Source organism: Bombina bombina, chromosome 6, assembly GCF_027579735.1.
Source record: "Bombina bombina isolate aBomBom1 chromosome 6, aBomBom1.pri, whole genome shotgun sequence".
In the NCBI taxonomy this organism is placed as follows: Eukaryota; Metazoa; Chordata; class Amphibia; order Anura; family Bombinatoridae; genus Bombina; species Bombina bombina.
In genome coordinates, this window is record NC_069504.1 from 472,391,519 (window position 1) to 472,419,298 (window position 27,780).

A 27,780-nucleotide genomic window follows, 5' to 3' on the forward strand; every position below is an offset into this window, starting at 1 on the left:
CGATAAAGGCGGCGGTATGTGCTACAAAATTACAACAATTATATATTAGAGGCTAAACGAATTGTATTAGATCATGAATACTATAAAAAGCTAACTGGAGACCCCACCATTGTGTTCAGTAAGATACTTAAAACAATTATTTTGAAAGGGTTTGAGAATGGCGTACTAAATAAAAAAGAGAAAGCTTTTTTATTGCCTGACCATCCTAATATTACTTTTTACTACCAGCTACCCAAGATCCATAAGGATCATTTCAAACCCCCTGGACGTCCGATTATATCAGGAATCAATAGCCTGACAGATCGTCTGTCAGAATACATAGATTTTTATTTACAAAAATATGTAGTCAACCTCCCTTCTTACATACGTGATACAACAGATCTATTGAATAAGCTATCCGAATCCCATAGAAAAGATGATTATATCTGGCTTTCTTGCGATGTTGGAGCTCTGTAATCAAATATATATCACGAATTGGGCTTGGAAGCTGTGAGGACTTTTTTAGAGAATGACATTTACCTCCCATTTATCCAACAAATTTCATATTAGATATAATATCATTTATATTATCACACAATTGTTTCCAATTTTTGGATGATTTTTATTTACAGATTAAAGGGACGGCCATGGGCACCAGCTTTGCCCCCAGTTTTGTCAATTTATTTATGGGTATATTTGAAGATAAGTACATCTACCACTCAAACTGGAGGACGAACCTGGTGTTCTATGGCCGTTACATAGATGACCTGATATTCATATGGGGAGGACGGATATCAATGGCCAAAGCATTTATAGATAATTTAAACTCAAATGATATGGGTTTAACTTTCAAACCAAATATCCAGAAAGAAAAAATTGAATTTCTCGATATATATCTGGAATGGGGTTCAGATGGGAGATTGTTGCCATCAACATTTTTTAAAAGTGTTGATAGCAATAATTTTCTACATTTTTCAAGTAACCATCTAAATGGGTGGAAAACAAATATACCCTACAGTCAGTTTAGACGTATTAGAAGAAACTGTGGAAATACAGAATTATATGATATTCAATCAAAAACCTTGATCAATAGATTTAAAGAAAAATGTTATCCCACAAATCTAATCATGGATGGATATATGAAAGCGAGAAATGTAGATAGAGGGTCTATATTGCAGCAAGCCCCTAGAGTTAAGTCTGAGAGACAGCTAAATATGGCATCTAATCCAGCTTTTATAACTCAGTACAGCTCAGGTCATAAAACAATTTGGGAAACATTGATTAAGCATTGGCCCATTATATTAAAGGACCCTTATTTAAAAAGAAACCTTGAACGTAACCCCAGAATGGTATTTAGGCGAGCACCTACCTTGAAGCAAAAATTGGCCCCTAGCAAAATAGTGGTTTCTAAAAGAAACACGCGTAATACATTACCCTTAAAAACTACAAATTGTAAAAAACCAGGAGTATTTAAATGCAACAAAAAGAGATGTCTGATGAGCCAATCTATAACTCATGGTATTAATTCTATTACCAGTCATACTAAAGGCGAGACTTTCAAAATGAAAAGTCGCATAGACTGTGGTACCGATTATGTTATATATGTCCTCACATGTGAGTGTGTATTGCAATATTTAGGGCGCACTTGTAGAAAGATAAGAACCAGATGGAGCAAGAACAAAAGGAACTTAAAGAATGGCTCATTGAAACATAGCGTATCTAGACATAGTGTTCTACAGCACAGGAAACATAACTCTTTTGTTATAACCCCTTTGGATACCATACCACATTCATATAGGGGCAATAGGTTTACTCGCTTACGCCAGAGGGAAACATACTGGATCTACCAATTCCAGTCACTGTTCCCCAATTCCCTCTGGTTTAAATTAAAGGGACATAATACTCATATGCTAAATCACTTGAAACTGATGCAGTATAACTGTAAAAAGCTGACAGGAAAATATCACCTGAGCTTCCCTATGTAAAAAAGGAAGATATTTTACCTCACATTTTCCTCAGTTCAGCAGAGTAAGTTCTGTGTAAAAAGTTATACTCAGCTGCTCCCAGCTGCAGGTAAAAAAAATTTAAAAAATGAAGAAATGAACAGCAGCCAATCAGCATCAGCAGTGCTGAGGTCATGAACTCTTACTGTGATCTCATGAGATTTGACTTAACTCTCATGAGATTTCATAGTAAGCTTCCTTTACCTGATTGGTGAAATAATATGAGAGTGCACGATGCTAGTCCCTTCAGATGTCCCAGGACAAACACACTAAAATGCTGCTTAGAAATCCTTTACAATGGGAGGTGGCTACTGAGGAACTTTTGAGGTAAAATATCTTTCTTTTTTACATAGAGATGTTCAGGTGATATTTTCTAGTCAGCTTTTTACAGCTATGCTGCATCACTTTCAAGTGTTTAAACATTTGGGTATTATGGCCCTTTAAGTAATTGACTTAGCTGCGTTTTGAATCATATATTCGATAGTATGTAATATAAGAAGATCCCCTGTATACATTGAGATTCTCCTAGAGGCCACTTAGGGCCGTCACATGTATTTGGATTATTTAGAGAGTACATATTACATGATAAAATAAATATTCTCAGTTAGAATCATGTGTTATAATTGTATAAATAGTCTTCACTATAGGTATCAAATTCATGGATACACATAAGAATTTATTTTGATTTTATTTTTTGTCCTGCACTATGTATAGCATACAACTTTTGCATACACTTTATATTATAGTTAGTCACCAATTTATTATATATTATATTCCACATTATTTGTATTGTCATTATGTTATATATTATTATATATGTAATTAATTAAAAACATGTTATTGCTACACCATAGATTAATAGATAGTATTTTGATATTGACAGTCAGAACACTATATAAGACACATATCACATTATACCTCATAGACGGGGCACACAAACAATGCGCACTGAGGGGACACTCACAGGGGTATGGAGGATTTTGTAAGAATGATAGCATCTGGTATATTAGCATTATCACCACTGTTTATTATATATATATATATTTATATATAGTATATCATCACGATTCAATTTCAGCTTACTGATTAAGTTGGCCCATAAAGTAGGAATTTTCCAAGCAAACAAAATAGAAGTTAATTATATGGGTTCCTTAGATATATTGTTGGCACTGTTTTTCTCGACATAACATCATAACCTAATACAGTGGTTAACATACTGAATATGTTTGAGTCGAAACACTTGATAAAACATCACACCCATTAGAGAGTGTCATCACTCGAGGGCCAATCAGTGTTTATTAGACATGGATAGCACCCATAGCTAAGATCATGGCATGTCCTAATGCCCTTTACAATACATCATGATAAGAAACCAGTTTTAATAGGTTAAAATACATCATGACGTTGTACTGACACGCCATTCGCCCTACTATTGGTTGAATAGAGAGGGTGTGTTTGTTACTTGCTATACGACAATTGGCTTAATATCGCCAAACAAGAATCACCCACATTTGGAAGTTTCAATCGGTAGTGTTTATGCGAATGCATGAGTTTAGCTTTGTGTTAATGATTCTATATAATCGGCAATCTAATAACCATCTAATACCACCTATAATCACCACTATCTACACATATCAAGTGTATAAGTGTAATTTGATACAATCGATGTATATAAAATAATGGATTGGAAATAGTACATAGAGGTTCTATAAGGGAATTGTTACAAATTCCTTTAAACATTCCCCGATCAGAATATTGATTATTGTATTATAAAGAGAAGTTATGAGAGATGTGATGCATCCCTTACAAAATATCGCAAATTCATCCAAACGACACACTAACCCATTATAGGGTAAAAAACGGTGCTGGTGAGAATGAACTTTTATGTATCAATATGATTATGTGTAAATCTTAATATGAAATGAAATACCATTATTGTGATTGCAGAATGAAATGCAGATTTGTATCATATTTATTTGACTGCTATTGTTTTTATTGTCATTTTTATCAAATATTGGATCTGTTCAATTTATATGCAGATCATAATATGAAATGGAAAAACATCATTTGGATTGTTGCATGAAATATAGTTTTTAGGTTTGCTGCTGTTGTTTTTACAATGTTTGCTGCTGTTGTTTTTATAGTTTACATCTTAAACACTAGATTTGTTTATTTTATATGCATATTATATATAACAAGTCCTGTATTATCTTTTAATTGATAAATTTGAATGGATATGTTCTTATACGCCCATTGTGGGAGTATTCTAGTTTATGATTGGCTAGGCTTTAGTTTAAATATTTGGTCAGTTGGAAGGTGTATTATGTCTGATGAAACAGCCCACGTTGAGGCTGAGAAACGTGTTGCATAGTTTGTAACCATTGCTTGTTACAATTTTATACTTTGTTTTTAATAAACTAACTTGTTACACAAGCTCTGGTTTTCACCTTCTTGAACAGTGAATACCACTGTCACTGACCTACTTACCTCATTGCACGTGGCAGGAGCCCCCTGCATCCATCATCCTGTGCCTAGAGAGGGTTAGCTGGTATACCCTGAATTATCAGCTTGCACCTACTAGTACATAAGTGTACTCGGATCAAATGTGAGTACCCATTTGTCTTATTTAATCTGATTGACACTATACGAATATACTGATATACACATGAGGCACCCCTCTATTTCCTTGTTTTCTTCATAGTCGTTCCCAGATGAATCTGTGAGGAGGAGAGCAGCCTATATCCCATGTGTCTTATTTCCTTAACCGTATCATTGCATCATTTTGGATACACTGTATCTTTTCAATAAGACTTTTTGCTGGGACTTCTATACTTAATGCCATTAAGACATATTAGCTGTTATTTGTCACATATTCTCTAATCATTAATTGTACTTGTGTACACTGTACTACAGAGCACCCCCTTATTGTGTTTTATATTCATTGTGTGTGTTAGAGACTGTTTCTGTTTGTGTGACTGTGTGTGTTAGAGACTGTGTGTGTGTGTGTGTTTGTGTAAGAGATTGTTTCTGTGTGTGTGACTGTGTGTTTAAGAGACTGTTTCTGTGTGTGTGTGTGTGTGTGTGTGTGAGACTGTGTGTGTAATAGACTGTTTCTGTGTGTGTGTGTGTGTGAGTAAGAGACTGTTTCTGTTTGTGTGTGTGACTGTGTGTGTAAGAGACTGTTTCTGTGTGTGTGTGTGTGTGTGTGACTGTGTGTGTTAAAGACTGTGTCTGTGTGTGTGTGACTGTGTGTGTTAGAGATTGTTCCCTTGTGTGTGTGTAATAGACTTTCTGTATGTGTAAGAGACTGTTTCTGTGTTTGTGTGACTGTGTGTGTAAGAGACTGTCTCTGTGTGTGTGACTGTGTGTGTAAGAGATTGTGTGTGTGTGAGAGAGAGAGACTGTGATGCCCATTTATCAAGCTCTGAATGGAGCTTGAGGGGCTGTGCTCCATAACCCTGTCTGCTTGCTCTGAGCAGGTGAACAGGAATCGCCACAATTCAACCCAATCGAGTACGATCGGGTTGATTCACACCTCCCTGCTGGTGGCCCATTGGCCGCGAGTCTGCAGGGGGCGGCGTTGCACCAGCAACTCTTGTGAGCTGCTGGTGCAATGCTGAATACAGAGAGCATATTGCTCTCCGCATTCAACGAGGTCTTGCGGACCTGATCCGCACTGTCGGATCAGGTCCGAAAGACCTTTAATAAATAGGCATCCGTGTGTGTGTGTAAGAGACTGTTTCTGTGTGTGTGTATATGTTTGCTTCTGTGTATAAAAATATTAAAGGGATATGAAACCCAAAGTTTTTCTTTCATGATTCAGATAGATCTTGCAACGCTAAGCAACTTTCTAATTTACTCCTATTATCACATTTTCTTTGTTCTCTTGGTATCTTTATTTGAAAAAGCAGGAATGTAAGCTTAGGATCCGGCCCATGTGTTTTGTTCAGCACCCTGGGTAACGCTTGCTTATTGGTGGCTAAAATAGTATGCTCTATCTCAATCATTAAAGAAAAAATTTTAGATTTCATATCCCTTTAATTATGAGGGGTATGGAAATCTTCATGTCTTGGTGAGTTCCCACACTTTGTTTTGTAGGACTTGACCCTTGAGATATATATATATATATATATATATATATAATATATTCAGACACACACTCTATTCCCCAGTTATTTATATCTACTGTGTTATCTTCTAGTGTGTCTTCTTACTTGGATTATTTGGTGACATATGGATTTTAATATTTCTTTATAGAATATGCAGTTCATTATATGATAAACATTTCTCACTATAAGATGTAACCGATTCTGTGACGAAAGCAAAGTAAAAGCAAAGCTGAATTATGTCCCTAACGGCCCCTCATATTCTCATAGTGAAACATGATTTCTATATTATAATACAAGCAATGCATTGCTCAACATTTTTAGTAATGTTTCTTAAATAAGGAAGTGAGTGAGTGAGCGCTTAAAGCTGAATAGGCTGGGACCACAGCTAATCAAAATTAATTAGCTGTGGTCCCAGCCTATTCAGCTTTAAAGGAACATAAAACCCACTTTTTTATTTCATGATTTAGAAAGAGTATGCAATTTTAAACAACTTTCTAATTTACTTTGATTATCTAATTTGCTTCATTCTCTTGATATCCTTTTCTGAAAAGCATATCTAGATAGGCTCAGTAGCTACTGATTGGTGGCTGCACATAAATGCCTCATGTGATTGGCTCACCCATGTGCATTGATATTTATTCAACAAAAAATATCTAAAGAGTGAAGCAAATTAGATAATAGAAGTAAATTAGGATGTTGTTTAAAATTGTATTCTCTATCTGAATCATGAAAGAAACATTTTGGGTTTAGTGTCCCTTTAAGCACTCACTCACTCACTTCCTTATATCTGATACTTTGTAGTCCACTAGGGGACTCCTGTCAGTGAGCCTTAGGCGTTGCCTTAGCGCTCAGTTTACAACCCTATTTTCCTTAATGTTTCTTAAATGTTAGAAGTATTTTGACTTGCAGAATGCAACATGTAAAGCTTCTTGTAATATATGTGGCAATATTGCACAATTATATGTAAACTTCCATCATTTTGTAAACACAAACAGAATATGTTGTCACAGTTTCATTTTTATTTTTCAGACAAAGAAGACCACTGTTAGACATTGTGTGCAAAGAATGACTTTTATTCACAGGTTTTAGTTAGAACACTGCATAAAATGTCAGAAAAAATATTCCGTACATACTCTTAAGAGGAGTTGTTGTTTTTTTACTTTAAATTTAGAAAATGGATCTTAAATTAAAATTATAAATTAAAAATTCTTATTGTCTTTAGAATTCAGGTTTTTTTTTTGTAAACAATAAACTTTGGAACGTTTAAAATAAGTCCCATATCTCAGGCACAAATATATTTCTGTATGTACAGGAAGACATATTTCTTTGCTAATTCTGCATATTCTTCAGATACTGCTCCAAGATGTTCCTTACTACCAACTGTAAAAAAAATAAATAAAGTAAATTGTGAGATTATGCTGATAATTATTGCCCACATTATAAAACATTGTAATATGCACATTTAAATATTACATGCAAGTATTTTGCCAGAGAGTCTGTGCCTAAGTGGTAGAATGCACCATGTAAGGAAAAAATGTAGTTTATTGAAAAGGACATGGGGTATTAACATCAAAAGCATTTTAGCATTGGGGTCACTGGGAAAACACTCTGACAATTCCAGCATTTTACATATTATTATCGGCTGATCAACCCCTTTTATTTTAAAGGCACAAGCACATAAACAGCAATCTGCAAAATGTGCACAGTTCTATCCCTTTACATAACACATTCAAGAGATATTTTAAAGGGACAGTCAAGCAAAAATTAATCTTTCCTGATTCAGATTGGAGATGCAAATTTAAACAACTTTCAATTTACTTTATCATCAAATTTGCTTTGTTTTCTTAGTATGTGAGTTTTCCTCTAAACGCTATAGTAAAAAGCATGGGGTTATCTTCATTTAAATAAGGTCTTTCCATATAGTTATGTAACTTATCTGCACGTAGGTTCTCCCATGATCCGCTATGCAAATAAATGGAGTTTTATTCAGACCGAGAGGCCCATTTATCAAGCTCCGTATGGAGCTGTAAGGGCCGTGTTTCTGGCGAGTCTTCAGACTCGCCAGAAACAGCAGATATGAAGCAGCGGTCTAAAGAGCAGGCGGACAGACATCAACGTAATTCAACCCGATAGCGTACGATCAGTTTATAAAACACCTCCCTGCTGGTGGCCCATTGGCCGCGAGTCTGCAGGGGGAGGCGTTGCACCAGCAGCTCTTATATATATATACATATTGTTCTATCTCAGGAGTGCTGTTCTCTCTCTTCTTTGACATTTATGCAAATTACTCTTAGGTCTCCCTATGGGTAATGGGGGAAACCAGACGTGGACTCCTTGCACACATGCCCCTAGAGAGATGCAACTGCACCTCACTGATGAGGCCCACAAAGGCCGAAATGATCGTCTGGGGTTGCTGTTTCTCTTGTTCAGAGGAGAATTGCCTGGTATTTCGGTGCTGGACTGTCTTTGGACAGGATCAGACTGATATGTTACAGGATATTTTTTCTCTGTGGAAGGGCATCGTGTGCTAAAAGAACGCGCACCCTGAGTTGTAATTGAAATGAACAGGCAGGGAAGTTATTCTAGCTTTTGTTCTATCTCAGGAGTGCTGTTCTCTCTCTTCTTTGACATATAGACTGATATGCTACAGGATATTTTTTCTCTGTGGAAGGGCATCGTGTGCTAAAAGAACGCGCACCCTGAGTTGTAATTGAAATGAACAGGCAGGGAAGTTATTCTAGCTTTTGTTCTATCTCAGGAGTGCTGTTCTCTCTCTTCTTTGACATATATATATATTTAAAGTTGTTTAAATTTGTATGATCTATCTAAATCATGAATGTCTAATTATGACTTCACTGTTCCTTTAAATAACAACAGTCTGTATACAACAAGTGACAGGCAGTATGGTACAAACTTATTCTCAAGGAATCCTTTTTTAAGACCTCAATTGCACCCTGGTGCATATTCATTGTTTGTTAGTATTTGTGAGTGACAGTGTGCATGTGTCAGTGTATCTAGGTGTATCTGTGTGTGTTAGTCTGAATGTGTCTGTGCCTATGTATCTGAGTGCATAAAATAAGTGTCTAAAAGTGTATTAAAGTTTAGCATGTAGTAACTTCAAAAAGTATAGTGTACTAGTAGACTACGACTAGTATATTAAGATAATTTTCAACCCATGATTTATATATTTATATATATAATATTTAACTTTTGCCCCCCCTGAAAAAATTTCTGCAGACGCCCATGCTCAAAGATATGAAATCTCAGGTGTGAGAAAAAAAAGGCAGGCAAAGGGCTTTAATATTGAGATTCATATATACTGTATATATACCTATATATAATCATGTGTGTATATATATACATATACAGGGGTCAAGTCCTACAAAAAAAAAAGTGTGGGAATTCACCAAGACTTCTAACCCTCTAACAAACACTCCTCTTATACACAAACACACACACACACACACTGTATTTATTTGTATACAATTTATACACTTTGTTTAATAAAAGCAAAATAAAAAACAATGAAGGGTTGAATGGGACGACTCCTCTGTCACAGACTCTCCCCCACTTAGGATGCAATAGTCCTATTTATGCTGAGGGGAGCTAAATAGCCCCAGAACAAGCCACATATATAATGTAACTACCATGTGTTCCACACAGTGTGGGGTGATCACAAAGCAGGACCACTGACAGGCTTGCATTTAGTGTATTGTAGGAAGTGTTACTGCCCATTACTAGATGATCTCACTATCTCTTTAAGCAGGCTGTGCTCCAGCTCCTCCTACCAACAGCAGCAGTGTTTACAAAAATAGTGCAGGAACTCTGTTCCCATGCTTCCCTGCTGGACTTGACCTTTGTATGCATGTATATAGATAGATAGATAGATAGATAGATAGATAGATAGATAGATAGATATTATTCAAAAATACAATGAGATATATATATAGAAATATTTATTTATGAATAAATAGAAAATATTCTGTTATGTGCAAAAAACATTGGAATGTGAAATTTCATATTTTCATGTCGGGGTAGCACACACGAGAATAGGTGATCTGGTTTACGCGCAAGTAGGTAGTGTTAGTTTTTCCCCACGTTTTCTTCTCCATTGACTTCTATGGGGGGGAATACATGAATGCAAATGATAAGCTTGGCTTTTTGTGCTTGTCGGGTTAGCGTGCAAGCGAAAACAGTTTATTTTCAACTCATAATACCTGCGCAACCCAACGTGCAGAAAAAGCTTACTTCTAGTGCAATTAATGCTCGAGCAGGAGCGTTAATCTGCACTCCACTTGTAATCTGGCCCATATAAATAAAAACCTGTGGTAACTGATATACATGACTATGTACTCCCCTTAGCTTTCTGGTGCACATGCACCTATGCTCCCTTGAATAAATGCACCTGTGCACCCTGCAGCTTCCTGGCTCCCTGCAGCTTCCTGGTTTGTATCTGGGAACCTCTCAGCTTTCTGGTGCACATGTAGCTATGTTTCCTTCTATATATAGAGACCTGTTCACCTGAGGCTACCTAGATTAAATTTAAAAGTGCTCAATATGTTTGTTCCATTTTCCTCTCCATCTGTCTGGGTCACATGCACTTTACTCTATGCAGCTCTTTTATTTCCATATAGCTCTACTTACTGCAGCTTCCTAGCTCATATGGACTTGTGCTCCATGCAGTTATGTCTTTTAGATATAACTGTATCTTGCAGTGCTTTGACTCAATAAACCTCTCCATGAAGCTGTCTAGCTCACATAAACATGGGTTCCTAGTGACTCCTAGTGAAGTGCATGCTGTGCAGATGTTACTGACACATACCTGTGCATGCTGTAGAGATGTTACTGACACATACCTGTGCATGCTGTGAAGATGTTACTGACACATACCTGTGCATGCTGTGGAGATGTTACTGACACATACCTGTGCATGCTGTGGAGATGTTACTGACACATACCTGTGCATGCTGTGGTGATGTTATTGAAACATACCTGTGCATGCTGTGGTGATGTTACTGACACATACCTGTGCATGCTTTGGATATGTTACTCACACATACCTGTGCATGCTGTGGAGATGTTACTGACACATACCTGTGCATGCTGTAAAGATGTTACTGACACATACCTGTGCATGCTGTAAAGATGTTACTGACACATACCTGTGCATGCTGTGGAGATGTTACTGACACATACCTGTGCATGCTGTGGAGATGTTACTGACACATACCTGTGCATGCTGTGGAGATGTTACTGACACATACCTGTGCATGCTGTGGAGATGTTACTGACACATACCTGTGCATGCTGTAAAGATGTTACTGACACATACCTGTGCATGCTGTAAAGACACATGCCTGTGCATGCTGTAAAGATGTTACTGACACATACCTGTGCATGCTGTAAAGACACATGCTTGTGCATGCTGTAAAGATGTTACTGACACATACCTGTGCATGATGTAAAGATGTTACTGCCATGCTGTGGAGATGTTACTGACACATACCTGTTCATGCTGTAAATATGTTACTGACACATACCTGTACACACTGGGCAAATATTACTGACACATACCTGTGCATGCTGTAAAGATGTTACTGACACATACCTGTGCATGCTGTAAAGATGTTACTGACACATGGAGACAGAAAGAAAGGGAGCGCCTCATAGTGTAATAACGTAAAATAAGGTTGGCAATCCGAATGGAACAAGAAAGGTTGGAATACTACTCACAAACAGGTTGGCACTACAAACTAGTGCATGCGAGCAGGCTGGCCTTTAACAGCAGCCAGTACACTGACAGGCAGGTGTCCACGGAGCAGTCGGGAAAGGTTCAACCAGGTGATCGCTCCAAAAGTAGACGTCTCAAACTGGCACTCTTTGCACAACGAACAGCAAGCTGGCGTGGGCCGTAAAACAGCCAGATCGGGCTATACCAGGTAGCCGCACAGACAGTACAAGTTAGTGTGAAAGTCCAATCTTTAACAAACTGCGGCAATCAACCGCTGTGGGAAAAAACTCTGCTTATTCTGTAGCAGCTATATCCAATTAGAAGAATCTTAGGTTATAAAATCTGATATTTGCAGGACAAAGTCAGATGTGTTATGTTAAAAGATATTTTATTTGAGCACTACAACGCGTTTCTCGGCCTTTAAAGCTCAGGGCCGTTTCATCAGGTAATGTATGTGATTAAAACAGAGTGAATGTTTTTTAAAAGCACAGGTAAAACAGGATTGGTCAGAAATTCCGCCAAAACCCTTACAACACATCTGCTTGAATAATAAAAATCACATCTAACGACATAGTATTGACAAATCAAAAATGTATATAACATAAAAACCAAATACTAAATGAATAAGTAAAATATTCTCCACATATTGTAAAAGTAAAAAACAATAAAAAACATACAATATTGTCAGCGGCAAAGAAAAAAACTATATATAAGGAAACAGACTGACATATTACCTGCCGACATAAAACAGGATGCAGTCTCTATGTATATGTTAACACAGTGATCTGGCTTTCAATAAATCAAAAAAAAAAAAAATATATATTAATGCTGACCAAAAAATAAATAAAAATAAAAATAAAAATACAGATGCAGATTCCCTACTGGAATATGTACTATTTATTCCATTTTGGTATAATGAAACACCTAAAAGTATCAAATCCACAAATTTCAAAGTGTGTAAATTTAACGTGGAGTAATCTGAATACATAGTATATAAAATATATCTATAACTTTGTTTGATGGACCTTCAATTAAATATGTATCTAAAATACACAATCGCAAAAAAACAATACCAAGTGAACAAATGGACCTTTTCGATAAATATAAGGAATTTAAAATATATATGTATATATATGAGATTGTATATGAGCAGGGGGGAAAAAGAAATTTGAAAGTGGGCATTTACGACACCATCATTGTGATGCTCGTATGAGTTACAGAAAATCGAGACATACAAATGAACTCACAGAAAGAAGAGAAGTTTCTACATAAAAGACAGGGGCCATGTTAAAGCGCCATATTAAACAAAGATATGATACTGATACCCATTATCAAAAATTCAGAGTGTAATATTCATACAGATTACAAAAATATGTAATCGGACGTAGTAGAATAAGGGGATTATTGTGTAACAGACATGGACACGATGTGAAATGAAATAATAAAGTGAATAAATAAGATTAAATGAGGGTTCCATATCAACTGGGAAAAGTGTATATTTGATAAAACAATTCTTAGTAATGGATTGGTATGAATGTGTATTATGAGTGATCCCTAATGATAGTGAAAAGGTGTAATATTTTATGGAAATAATGTGATAGTGCTAATGGTGAGCCTGACAATCTGCACTGCACTGGAATTTTGGTGGTGGATGCGTGTTGGTGTGTTGGGAAGTGATGATGTGATCAGAAAAAAGAGAGAGGGGGAAAGAGAGGAAGGGGAGGGGGGGTGTGGGGGAAATAGTTGTTAATGTGAATAGGTGATCTGAGTATTTCGGCTTTGGATTTATTGCAGGGCTCTAATTAAAAGCTGCTAAATCAAGGTTGGAATTTAAACCTGATGGCCATAATATATTTAGTTTATGGATCCAGATAGTTTTGCGCTGCCTGAGTTTAATAATTCTATTGTAATCTGTGGATGGTGGGATATAATCTATAGGATAGAATTGGAAAATTTCAAAATTGGCATTGTGTTTAAAGAGACAATGTTCAGGGACACTATGTTTGATTTTTCTATTTTTACAATTTTTGCAATTGCGCAAGTGTTCCCCCCAGCGTGTTCTAGCCTTTCTGGAGGTGCACCCCACGTACTGGACCCCACATAAACATTCTAGAACATAAACAATAAAAGTCGAATTGCAATTGAAAAATTTTTTGATTTGAAAAATTTCACCAGTAGTAGAAGATGAGAAGGTTTTTTTGCCTGATGGTATGTACTTACATGTTTTACACCCTTTCTTTCCACATCTATATATTACAATTTGGTTCAAAAAAATATTTTGGTGTTTTTGTCTTTTTTGAGAATTAAAATTAACATGTTTCACCCTTTTACTGGGTGCTAGCTTACCTCTAAGTGTTGGAGCTCTGGTGTAAGTGATTTTTGGATGTTTTCCTACTAGTGTCTTGAGAATTGGATCTTGAAGAATGATATGCCAGTGTTTTTTCAAAACCTGTCTGATTTGTTTGTAATTATTGTTATATTGTGTGATGAAAGTGGGATCCGTGGAGAAAGAAATATCCTTTTTCTTTTTCTTAGTATTATCCAATAAGATGTCTCTATCTTTAAGTCTCGCTTTTTCCCTACAAAGATTTAATAAATCTTCGGGGTAACCTTTGTCAATAAATCTATCAAAAATAATTTGGCTCTGACGGTCATAGGATTGAAGATTCGAGCAATTGCGTCTTATTCTCTCAAACTGGCTATAAGGGATGTTTGATAACCAACTTTTATGGTGGTTGCTTGAAAAATTAAGATAGCTATTGCTATCGACCTTTTTGAAGAAAGTCTGGGAACATAAATTCCCTATTTCATCCCAACTAAGGATGAGCTCTAAAAAGTCTATTGACTTAGTGTCAATGTTGGCTGTGAAGGAAAGACCATGGTTGTTCTGATTAAGAGATGCTGCAAATGCATGTGCAGTCGGAATGTCGCCCCTCCATAGAAAGATAAGATCATCTATGTAGCGGCCATAGAACACCAGACTCGCTCCAGCTGAAGATTTATATATATGGTTTTCTTCAAAAATACCCATGAAAAGATTAGCAAAGCTTGGAGCGAATCTGGTGCCCATGGCCGTACCTTTAATTTGCAAATAATAAGTGTCCTGAAACATAAAATAATTGTGCTGTAAAATAAAATGAATGCATTCTACAATGAATTCTTTCTGAACAGGAGGCATGTATAGATCCTGATTAAGTATATTGGAGATGGCTTGCAAGCCTAGATCGTGAGTGATATTCGAATATAAAGAGCTCACATCGCATGTGATCCATATAAGGTCACCGTTATTTTTAAAGGTATTCATTTTGTTTAATAAATCGGTACTGTCTTTAATATATGATCGTAGACTTACTACATATTTTTGTAATAGGAGGTCTATATAGTAGGATAGATTATAGGTAAGATTATCTATACCTGCTATAATAGGACGCCCAGGCGGATGTTCAATGTTTTTATGTATTTTGGGCAAATGATAATAATGTGCTATGCTGGGATTGTTGACTTTCAGAAAGTTATATTCATTTTTATTCAAAATTTGTAAGCTGGCTCCCTTTTCAATTAGTTTTTTATATGAATTCACAAAACAACTGGTAGGATCTGATGTTAGAATCTTATAATAATTGGTATCATTAAGGATTCTTTCTGCCTCCAAAAGGTAGTCTTCGATGTTCTGGATTACTATCCCTCCTCCCTTATCAGCATCCCGAATGATAATTGTCGAGTTGCTGGTAAGGGACGAAATAGCTTTCTTTTCATTTAGCTGTTTAAAAAAGTTATTTTTGTATATTTTTCTGTTAATTTTTTCTAAGTCTGCTATTACTAGATTTTGGTAAATCTCCACATATTGGCCAGATGGAGGCGAGAAAGATGACTTTATTTTGACATCTGTGTGAATAAAATCCTCAAATAAATGATTAATTAATGATTATTAATACAGTCTTGGGTGGTTGGTATATTGGTAGCTGGGTCCATGTTATCAGTTAGAATAAATAAAGTATCTTTTTTTGAAAACCTATCTTTTTTGAGATTTTTTGGGGCAAAATATTTTTGAAGCGATAACTTTCTTGTAAAACGATTTAGGTCCACAAAAAGGTTAAACATATTGTGAGGGTTTGGTGGACAAAAGGAGAGGCCTTTGTTCAAAACCTTTTTCTCTTCCATAGATAGGGTATGTGTGGACAAATTAAATATGCCTTTATCTAATTTATCTGATTTTTCTTTCTTGGTGGTAAGGCCCCTGCCTCTTGTGCCTCTTGGTCTATATACAGAGGTCTTTTTGGGGGATTTTGTTCCTCTATAGGAGTTCTGTGGTGTTGTGGGGTATGGTCTAAAAAAGAAGATGATGAGGATGAAATTGTAGGGTTTTTTCTTGATATACGTTCTGGAAAGATATTATCCTCTGAAACTGATGTCAGGGGTTGATAACGGTTATAATAGGATTGTTGGTTATGGTCTTCCCTAGGGGGGCTTTTCTATTATTGTGTGTATGAGGATTGTAGTAAGTTGATGAACCTTGATGATAGGTGTATTGTGAATGGTAATCTCCGTGATGTTTATCAAAATGATGTCTATTGTGTTCCCCATGAGGTCTTCTATTTTCAAATTCATGTTCAGTATTTCTATCTCTAGTTTCATATTCCCTATATGGTTGTCTGCGGTTAGAATTGTATTGTTCATAAGGTTGGCGTCTTTGGGACCTTTCATGGTATTGGTTATATTGTCTCCTTTGTTGGTTGTCATATTGGTATGATTGCATAGGTAGTTGTTGTTTTTTATGTTGATTATGATAATGTGTATTATGTTGATCATAGTATTGTCTATTTCTTGATTTATAGTGTACTGTAGTCCATTTGTCACTTGGATTGTGCGAATTGTTATTATTATTATTAGAGTGTGCATCAGAATTTTTAGTTTGATATTGATTATTGGAATTATTTACCTCAGGGTTCTTTTGCATACGATTGTAACTGTATACTTGATCTTTTAGGTAATCATCTTTGTCCCTTTCTAATTTTTTGTTTTTTGATAGGACTAATTCATCCTGAAATTTATCTGTTCGTTCGTACATATTTTTAATAGATCGTTCATAATCAGGGCTATCCATGTATTTAGCTAACTCTGTTTGTATTTTTTCAATATTATCGCTGCATTGATCTGACAACATCTTCCTGCGTTCAACAAGAGCTCTCATTAGATCTATAGAACAATCATTCAGTATGGTATACCATTTCTCTAATAAAGATGGATTATCTTTAAAAGAACAATGTTTGAGGATACGTAATCCTCTGGCGATCTGTTTTAACTCAATATATTTGTCCAAGGTGGTTAAATCCCACCAATGTCTATGTTCTTTTAGGATCTCTTCTTCCAGAGACCGAAAGAGATCTTTCATAGAGTTAGAATGTTCTAAATTTGGTTGGGATACCTGAGCATGCTGTAAAGATGTTACTGACACATACCTGTGCATGCTGTAAAGATGTTACTGACACATACATGTGTATGCTGTGGAGATGTTACTGACACATACCTGTACATGCTGTAAAGATGTTACTGACACATACCTGTACATGCTGTAAAGATGTTACTGACACATACCTGTGCATGCCGTAAAGATGTTACTGACACATACCTGAGCATGCTGTAAAGATGTTACTGACACATACCTGTGCATGCTGTAAAGATGTTACTGACACATACCTGAGCATGCTGTAAAGATGTTACTGACACATACCTGTGCATGCTGTAAAGATGTTACTGACACATACCTGAGCATGCTGTAAAGATGTTACTGACACATACCTGTGCATGCTGTAAAGATGTTACTGACACATACCTGTGCATGCTGTAAAGATGTTACTGACACATACCTGTACATGATGTAAAGATATTACTGACACATACCTGTGCATGCTGTAAAGATGTTACTGACTAACACCTGTACATGATGTAAAGATGTTACTGACACATACCTGTGCATGCTGTAAAGATGTTACTGACTAACACCTGTACATGATGTAAAGATGTTACTGACACATACCTGTGCATGCTGTAAAGATGTTACTGACACATACCTGAGCATGCTGTAAAGATGTTACTGACTAACACCTGTACATGATGTAAAGATGTTACTGACACATACCTGTGCATGCTGTAAAGATGTTACTGACACATACCTGAGCATGCTGTAAAGATGTTACTGACACATACCTGTGCATGCTGTAAAGATGTTACTGACACATACCTGAGCATGCTGTAAAGATGTTACTGACACATACCTGTGCATGCCGTAGCTCTCTTTCTGATTCTGCTCTGTTCTGCTCCTGCAGGAGGGCAGCTCTCATCTTCTCAACGTTACGTTTAGCAAAACTTTCCATCTCTTCAAAGTCTGTGTCCTGCAGGCTCTTCTTACCCATCAAGTGACCTGGAAAAAAGTTCACACACTGATTTCAGCAAGCTCCTTACCACAAACACGACTAGTGGTACAAGACATTATATATATGGTTGATACGGATGGACTTATACAAGGGGGAATCTTTAATGCATAATTAATTATAAATAATTACAGGCCCCAATGGATTAGCCAATATGCACCACACCCTCTTCGCCAGACTGTTGAAATCATCACTAGTCATATTTGGTGCATTCAAAGAGGAATTTACATATGCAAGGGAAGTAACGTTTATAAAGCATATTATTCCCTTTAATACACTCAGACATTTACTACATTTTACTTTCACTTTTTTTTATTCTCTGTTTTACACAGTATTTTAATAAACTACTATGATATTTTTTTACCATATAGTTTATTTGTTTAAAGTTACCTTAAAGTCATATATATCATGGTTACAAAAAAAAGGAAACATAAAGTTGTGTAAAGTGAAAATCAGATTTATAGTTGCTTTATAAAATTAAGTAACAAACATTTTGGATGGAATATATAACCAAGGATCTACACTTACAATTGCCAATATTTTAAAATTAGTTTATATAGAGAAGCTCTACCATTTCCCTGAGCAATCTGCTAGTTATCTTGCTCATACTATGTCATCCTTGCCTAACACTTCAAACTCCTACTAAGAAGCTAACATAGTGCAAGGTGATATCATTTTTATTATGATCCCTTAAAGGGACAGTCAACACCAGAATTTTTGTTGTTTAAAAAATAGATAATCCCTTTATCACCCATTCCCCAGTTTTGCAAAACCAACACTGTTATATTAATACACTTTTTACTTCTGTGACTAACTTGTATCTAAGCATCTTCTGACCGCCCCTAATCACATGACTTTTAGTTATTATCTATTGACTTGCATTTTAGCCAATTAGTGCAGTGTCTGCCACTAGCCACGGGCGTGATCACAATGCTATCTATATGGCCTACATGAGCTTGCTCTCCCCCGCTGTGAAAAGTAAATAAAAAAGAGGCGGCCTTCAAGGGCTTAGAAATTATCATATGTGCCTTCCTAGGTTTGCTTTCAATTAGAATACCAAGAGAACAAAGCAAAATTGTTGATAAAAGTAAATTGGAACGTTGTTTAAAATTACATGCCCTATTTGAAAAATGAAAAAAAATTTTTGGACTTGACTGTCCCTTTAAGCAAAAGCCTCAAAATGGACTATTCAAAATCTAAGGTGGCAGCCTGACAACACTTTCTCAACCCCCCCACACCGGTTCCTGGTTTGCTGGGTAACCGGGTAAAGCTACTATACTCAGTGGGAACATTGAGCCATACAACACTAGCTGAACTTCCAGATCCTGGAATAGAGTGAGCTGCTGATATATACCGCGCATGGAATCCAAGCAAATATTCATAATGGAATCCATAGTCGCTACCATGCTACATATGCTGGCTCACAAGATGGAGCGCCAATTCAACTCACTTACCAAGCTCTTACAAGCGGAACAACGTGACGATACTGATGAAGAGAGGAGACATGCTTCAGCTACTCCTTCACAATCGCATGACATGGAAGGTAAGGTGTGTTATAAGTATCCCCATGCCGGCTCAGATAGGCCTACTAAGCAACCGGGGGATGCCACTGAGCAACTGACAAGGGCTGCTATGATAGTCAAACCGCTTCTCCTAAACCATGGCTGCTACTCCCTACTGGAATCTAGGAAGTGGAACCCTGGACCGCTGGTGATACGGCCGGTCGCTGGGGGATCTTGGTCCGCTGGTGTGATGAAGCCTTCAGAAGATCTATGGGTAGATGAGCCATATTTCATATCTAACTTTTGTCTGGGCATGCGGTCTAGCAGCAGCTACGTAGGGGATATCATTCTCCTGTTAGACACTGAGGAAACAAGATTACAGCCAGAAGCGTCCCATACCCCTACCTTAATTATTGACTGTCACTCTCAGATTTCACAGTTGTGTACAAGGGGGACAGTATGGTCTACAGAAACTGAATACATCTTTATGTTCCTAGCTTGTGGCATAGGCTGACATCACAGTCTGATTCTTGAATTTCTATGAGAATTTCTTCGTATAAAAGACAGTCACCATGTTCATTCTTATTGTATATTATATTATTAATCTTAATTTACAGTTTTCATAGAGTTATTTGTAATAAGAAATGTCCTTCTGCTTCATGATACCAGCTTTAAGGAAACTTTATTAGTTAGGAGATTTGACATTTGTCTTCGTCTCTCATAGATATCAGACACTCTTAATTACCATATATTTATAAGGGTTCACATATCACTTAATCAGAGATATTAGATGCCCATTCTTATTAACAGTCAGGTTTTATGTCTGGAAGTTCAGCCACTCCAACCTATACCGCTACTCATCTAGCCAATGTAGCAACTCCTTTATTTCATTATAGAGTTTCTTGTGTAAGCTAATCTATTCTCTTAGAAGCCCTAGAGTGACGATATTACACTCCTAAGCTATTATATTCCTATCAATTATTACATTTGATGACCTATTCTCTCAGATTTTAGCGTATGTGCTCTGGCCTCTCAATAAAAATATACTCTATACCATAATATAGATTGGCTAATCTTTGTTAATCAACATCATTTCAAGTGGTGGTTACCCACTGACATACTCTTATCTAACTCCTATACCATATAATCCCATCTAAGTATTATCATATGCTCAATATACAAATATTCCATGTGGCCCAAGAGTGGTCCCTATGTAACTACCATTTGATATGATTTTAGTGATCCAGTCAGTCCAAGAGTGACCAGTCCAGTAGTTACCTCATAACTATCCTATTATATAAAAGGCCAAGTGTGTTTGTCCGAAGCTGTCATGCGCAGTAGAGACAGCACGAGGACAAACACACCTGGCCTTTGAGTCCTACTCCCTAGCTGACTGATCTGCGGCAGAAGTGGGCGTGGCCAGGCGTGAAGGGGGCATGGCCGGCCGTGCATTGCCGTGAAGGGGCATGGCCGAGCATGAAGGGGGCGTGGCCAGGTGCGTTTGCGAGATAGAGAGGGAGAGAGATAGAGAGGAGGGGAGAGAGAGAGTAGAGGGAGGGAGAGAGAGAGGAGAGGTGAGAGAGAGGAGAGGGGAGAGAGAGGAGGGGAGAGAGGGGAGAGGAGAGGGGGGAGAGAGGGGAGAAGAGAGGGGGGAGAGAGAGCTCAAAAGAGAGGGGGAAAGAGAGCGCAAAAGAGATGGGGAGAGAGAGAGTTTAAAAGAGAGGGGGAGAGAGAGCGCAAAAGAGATGGGGGGGAGAGAGAGAGAGCAGAAGAGGGGGGAGAGAGTGCGAAGAGAGGGGGGAGAGAGCGCAAAAGAGAGGGGGAGAGAGAGAGCACAAAAGAGAGGGGGGAGAGAGAGAGAGCAAAAGAGAGGGGGGAGAGAGAGCAAAAGAGAGGGGGAGGGAGAGAGCGCAAGGGGTGGGACCACTGTACTGCAAAAAATGGCCCATGTGAACGGGCTTTAGGACTAGTATTATATAAAGAAACAAAAAAGAGGTTTCATTTACACTTGTTAAACTTCTATATTAACGTCTTAGACATATATCACTACCAAGGGTGTCTCACTATACCCTTCTATCATATAGATTAATGACCTCTTGCTGTTATTTGTGTTAAGCCCCAGTTATTTTCTTCTTATATTTGGGGCAAAATGTATGCAACTGGGTTTCACTCTTTCCTTCAGACCAAGTGTAACTATTGTACCTTGTTGTTTAAATAAATATATATAAATACTAAATACAGAAGTTAAAATGGCATTACTGAAGAGTACAGAACCAGTTTTTATAAAGTAATATCCTATCATTGCAGACTGTTTCAGCAATGTTCTAAACAAAAAGATTAGTTTACTTCAGTTAAGCTATTTGTCTGAGGGGTACATCTAACATGTGAGTTTGACACACAGTCATTAGTGCTTATTTGATTGCATGAGGTTTGGTCAATTACTTGTTTTAAAGATGTTGGCAGTAGAAGTGTTTTTCATATGATTGTGTTTGTGCTGTGTCAATATGTGTGGTTAGCAGTGTTGTGCATTATATGAAGTAAATCACACTTACACTATTGACCTCACAACTAATAACTGAAACCACACAGACTGTTGAATGGCTTCATCTTATTTTTATTTACCAACAACAAAAGATAAATAAAATACAATTACAACTTTTAGTGCAGAGATGTATTCAGAGGTGCATTATATCTTATATCACAATCACAGAACCCTCCTCCACGGCCAAACCCTCCCAGCAACCACAAAACCAGGGAGCAGCCCTAATCAAGCTCTCTTCAGAACCACCAAAATCTGTGTATATTGGCATAGGAGCCAAAATACCAAGGTGCATGACAGAAATGTAACCACAAGCTCAGAACTCAATAGGCTTAAAACATTTTTGGGATCAGAATATCCCATTGTCAGACAAATGGCCAAGAAAATTATACAAATCCAGTGGCATGTTTATAGTCCAGTGAGTCACTTACACACACATAGAAAGACTGTATGATAAAAGCAGCCACCTGTATTTGGTTCAATCCTTATACTTGACATGTGGGTGGGTGTTTATACAAAATGTAATTTCCCTAGAAGCTGGCTAACAATGCAGGTGTTTACAGTAATTGTCCCACACTCCTGTCACATACCCTTATGCACCAATATGGAGAATAATTTCACCTGACACCATCCAGTAAAAAAGAAGACATTAAAGGAACACTGAACCCAAATTTTTTCTTTTGTGATTCAGATAAACCTTGAAATTTTAAGCAACTTTCTAATTTACTCTTCGTTCTCTTGCTATCTTTATTTGAAAAAAAGTCTAGTACCTTGAACAGAACTTGTTTATTGGTGGATGAATTTATCAGCAAGAACAACCCAGGTTGTTCACCAAAATGGGCCGGCATCTAAACTTACATTCTTGCTTTTCAAATAAAGATAGTACCTTGAACAGCACTTGTTTATTGGTGGATGAATTTATCCACCAATCAGCAAGAACAACCCAGGTTGTTCACCAAAATGTGCCGGCATCTAAACTTACATTCTTGCTTTTCAAATAAAGATACCAAGAGAATGAAGAACATTCGCTAATAGGAGTAAATTATAAAGTTGCTTAAAATTGCATGCTCTATCTGAATCACAAAAGAAAAAATGTGGGTTTAGTGTCCCTTTAAGAAAAAGAAAAAAAGGGCATGAATACATATGCTTATAGAGAACAAGTGGATGGCAAAGGGCTATAATGCACATTATATATGTATATATATATATACTGTATATATATATATATATATATATATATATATATATATATATATATTATATGTGTGTTTGTATATGTGTACATATATTTTTATGTATTTATATGTATATATATGTCTGTAAATACATATATGCACATATAAATACATTAATGCATATGTACACACACACATATATAAATATATATATATATATATATATACATACACACACACACATCATTAGAAGACATGTTATGTACAGTAAGTATCTCTACGTTAAAGCCCTTGTAATATCAGCGGTAAGCCAGATAAGCGCAAACCCTCGTGATAAACCCCTTATCGCTTGTGCTTCACTTGTAATTTAGCCCTAAATGTTCAGTTGTTTTGTCAATATGTTTTTAAGACAAAGTTTATTCGAGAAAACTTTGAAATGCACATGATTCTAACTTGTATTGTTTGGTATGTTTGAGCAAGTATTGACATACGCATTGCCCCATGTATCTACAGATGTCATTGGATGGAATAATAAGGAAAAATAATAACTGAAAACAGTTTAGTCAGTATTGAACAGACAACATTTTTTTCACCTATAGTTTTAAATTGAAGACAAGGGCCCCTATTTATCAAGCCGTCAACTGCAAATACGCTGGAATTCCGCAGCGTAATTGCGGCGAGCTTGATTCCCCTTATTTATCAAACCCTACAGACCGGCAAAAGTAGAAATTTGTGACGTAACATGCGATCCGCCAGTCTCAGTCTGACACAGATCGATGCTTACGTCATTACAGATGTTCCGAATGCAAATTTGGCACTATCTGACTACTTTTGCTAGTTAACAAACTACTAACAGGTACACTCGCCGCTATTCCGGCCCAGTGTACCTGGTTTTCTATCCGCCGCCCTGGAGGCTGCGGATGCCATAGGAATCAATGGGAGTCTGAAAGCAGCGAAAGCTTATGTTCGCTGCTGCCAGATATCCCATTGATTTCTATGGGAGAAAACCAGAAAAGTTTACATCTAACACCCTAACATGTTCCCCGAGTCTAAACACCCATAATCTCCCACCACTACCACCTACATAAAGTTCTTAACCCCTAAACCACCGCTCGCAGAGCCCACCGCAACTAAATAAAGTTCTTAACCCCTGCCCTAAACCGCCGCTCCCGGAGCCCACCGCCACATAAATAAGTGTATCAACCCCTAAACCGCCGCTCCCGGAGCCCACCGCAACTAAATAAAGTTCTTCACCTCTAAACCGCCAGCCCCCCACATCGCCATAAACTAAATTAACCTATTAACCCCTAAACCTAACAACCCGCTAACTGTACATTAAATATTAACTCATCCCTATCTTAGAATAAATTTAAACTTACCTTTAAAATTACATTAAACTATATTAAACTAAAACTTACCTACCCTAACTGTTATACTACATTACATTAAACTATATTAAACTAATAATTATCTACCCTAACTGTTATACTAAATTACATTAAACTATATTAAACTAATTATTAATCTACCCTGGTATACTAAAATTACATTAAACTAAAAATTAAATTAACTATATTATATATTAAAAAACCTAACCCTACTCAAATAATTTAAATCTACCCTAAAAAACTAAATTACAAAAACCTAACAACTAAGTTACCAAAAAAAATAAACACTAAGTTACAGAAAATAATAAACAAATTACAGTTTTTTTAAAACTAATTACACCTAATCTAATAGCCCTATTAAAATAAATAAACCACCAAAATAAAAAAAATACCCTAGCCTAAACTACAAATAGCCATTAAAAGGGCCTTTTGCGGGGTATTGCCCCAAAGAAATCAGCTCTTTTACCTGTAAAAAAAATTACAAATCCCCCCCAACATTAAAACCCACCACCCACACAAACAACCCTACTCTAAAACCCACCCAATACCCCCTTAAAAAAAACTAACACTAACCCCTTGAAGATCACCTTACCGGGAGAAGTCTTCATCCAACCGGGCCAAAGTCCTCAACGAAGCCGGGAGAAGAATTCATCCAAGCTGGGCGAAGTGGTCCTCCAGACGGCAGAAGTCTTCATCCAGACGGCATCTTCTATCTTCATCCATCCGACGCGGAGCGGCTCCATCTTCAAGGCAAGTCTTCTTACTGAATGAAGGTTCCTTTAAATGATGTCATCCAAGATGGCGTCCCTTGAATTCCGATTGGCTGATAGAATTCTATCAGCCAATGGAATTAAGGTGGGACAAATCCTATTGGCTGATTGGATCAGCCAATTACATTGAGCTTCAATCCTAATGGCTTATTGGATCAGCCAATAGGATTGAGCTTGCATTCTATTGGCTGATCGGAACAAAAAAACTTTCTTGCTTTTCAAATAAAGATACCAAGAGAATGATGAAAATTTGATAAAAGGAGTAAATTAGAAAGTTGCTTAAAATTGCATGCTCTACCTGAATCATGAAAGAAAACATTTGGGTTTAGTGTCCCTTTAATAAGGTGTAACAGTGAAACTAAGAAATGGAATATGTTTTATTATTTGATTTTCATAAAGTTTGACTAACCTAACTGTAATGTTACAAAAAAGATCAGCAGCATTTTCAAATGAAACCATTTTTTTCTATACAGAAAAAAGATTTGCATACAGTATTTTTAGAATAATTTTCTTTCACTATCACATAATATATACTACTACATTATTTGTTTTTTACGTTTACATTTAATCTTATCATTTTCAGGAAAAATCAGTCTATTTATGTTGGTTGTAATTTCTCAATACTTTTCTATACAATGATGTTTGAAGTTAATCTCCTTTTTAAATAACTGGACTGTTTTGTTTATAAGTATATTTCTTGAAATATATCATTTAATTTTATAATATAATTTTTTCTAGCAAGTCTGACCTTTGCAGCTCAGTTTCCATCAAATAAACATCACTCAAGAGAACTTTATCTTACCAATGTTTTTTTTTTGTTCTGCCCAAAAGTAACTTCTTATATACCCCCTTCAGTTCAGACTTCCCAAGGCATATAGGTCGCAGAATAACTATGTTCCAGTAAGTAACTTTTTTAATTCGGCTAACTGAAATATTAGTTATTTTGAGTTTCAAACCCTTCTGGATCCATAAGAAAGTTCTGTTGTGATGAGCCTAACTAAACCATTAAATACATAACTGTGACAGGTGCATAAAATATGTTTTATCAAACGCTTTGCCCTTAATAAAACTTATTTAACCCATTAAACACATTAATGTCATCAGCCACTAGTAAGACAGAACTATTCATCTACTGATGTATCTGTGTTATCTTGTCCCTTAGTAAAACTTGTTCACCTATTATTTGTCACATTCATCAGTCACTAGTGGGACAGACCCGTTAACCCATTAAGGAATCACTGCAATGTGTGAGCTAGCTGTCTTTGGCAGTGACCTAGTGTCCCTGTCATGTGTTCTTCAGTGTCACTTTGCTCCCCTGTTGGTCTGATGCACACTAAACATATCAGTATGTAACTTACCCACTGCCCACTGATTCCCCAGCCTCTGCTGCAGGCCGAGACCGCCCTGATTGTTAGGATCTTCAACGAACTCCATGCAGCTGGACAGAGAGATGAAGGAGAAAAGCAGCAGGTGAAATAGGAACCCTAGAGGCAGGATCCTGTTCAGAGGAATCGCAGACATGTCTAAAGCTGTGAGTACCGCAGAGCTGTGAGAGTCTGAGAGATGTGTGTGTTGTTCTCTCCTCTCTTTCCTCAGTCACTTTATATAGTAGGTGCTCAGGGAGGGAGCAATGACAATGTGATGAATAACACACGTGTTTTCACAGTGTGAAAGGATTAACCCTACAGTGTCCAGGCTGGCAGCATGCTCAGACTGTGCAGGTGGATGGAAAACAATTAATATGCATGAAGAGACCAGGATACTGTGCTACAGGTGCAGCTGGTGTACTCTAGACATCAAAGGGATGTAACATAACCCCTGCACTCTAAGAAGGGACAGAAGCATATAGAGGGCAGTAACAATAGTGAGAGTATAACATAACAAGAATAGATGTTTAATGATATACTGAGAATTATAACAGATAGATCTAACAGTTCAGAGTTATATAGAGAGATATAATACATATTTAGTAATACAGATACAGTAATGCTGAGTTATGTTTCTTGCAGAGTTATAGTAGCATATAAAAAGTTATAATAACAGTTTGAAAAGATTAATAATATAAGTTTTTTGTTTCGGCCAAATTTAGTTTTTGGCCAAATGCATCTGAATTTTCGATTCGGCACATAACAAAAATCCCCGAAAATGAATAA

At 36.8% G+C, this 27,780-nt stretch overlaps 1 protein-coding gene across 1 annotated transcript; it reads right to left on the bottom strand.

The window, feature by feature from the left end:
* Nucleotides 1-7,143: 7,143 nt before the first annotated feature.
* Nucleotides 7,144-27,176, bottom strand: LOC128665124 (bombesin-like). Its single transcript, XM_053719869.1, has 3 exons — nt 26,986-27,176; nt 18,098-18,243; nt 7,144-7,471 (listed from the first exon to the last, which is right to left on the bottom strand). The coding sequence occupies exons 1-3, from the start codon at nt 27,146-27,148 to the stop codon at nt 7,421-7,423; spliced, it is 360 nt and encodes a 119-aa protein (XP_053575844.1). The 5' UTR covers nt 27,149-27,176; the 3' UTR covers nt 7,144-7,420.
* Between the last annotated feature and the right edge of the window lie 604 nt (nt 27,177-27,780).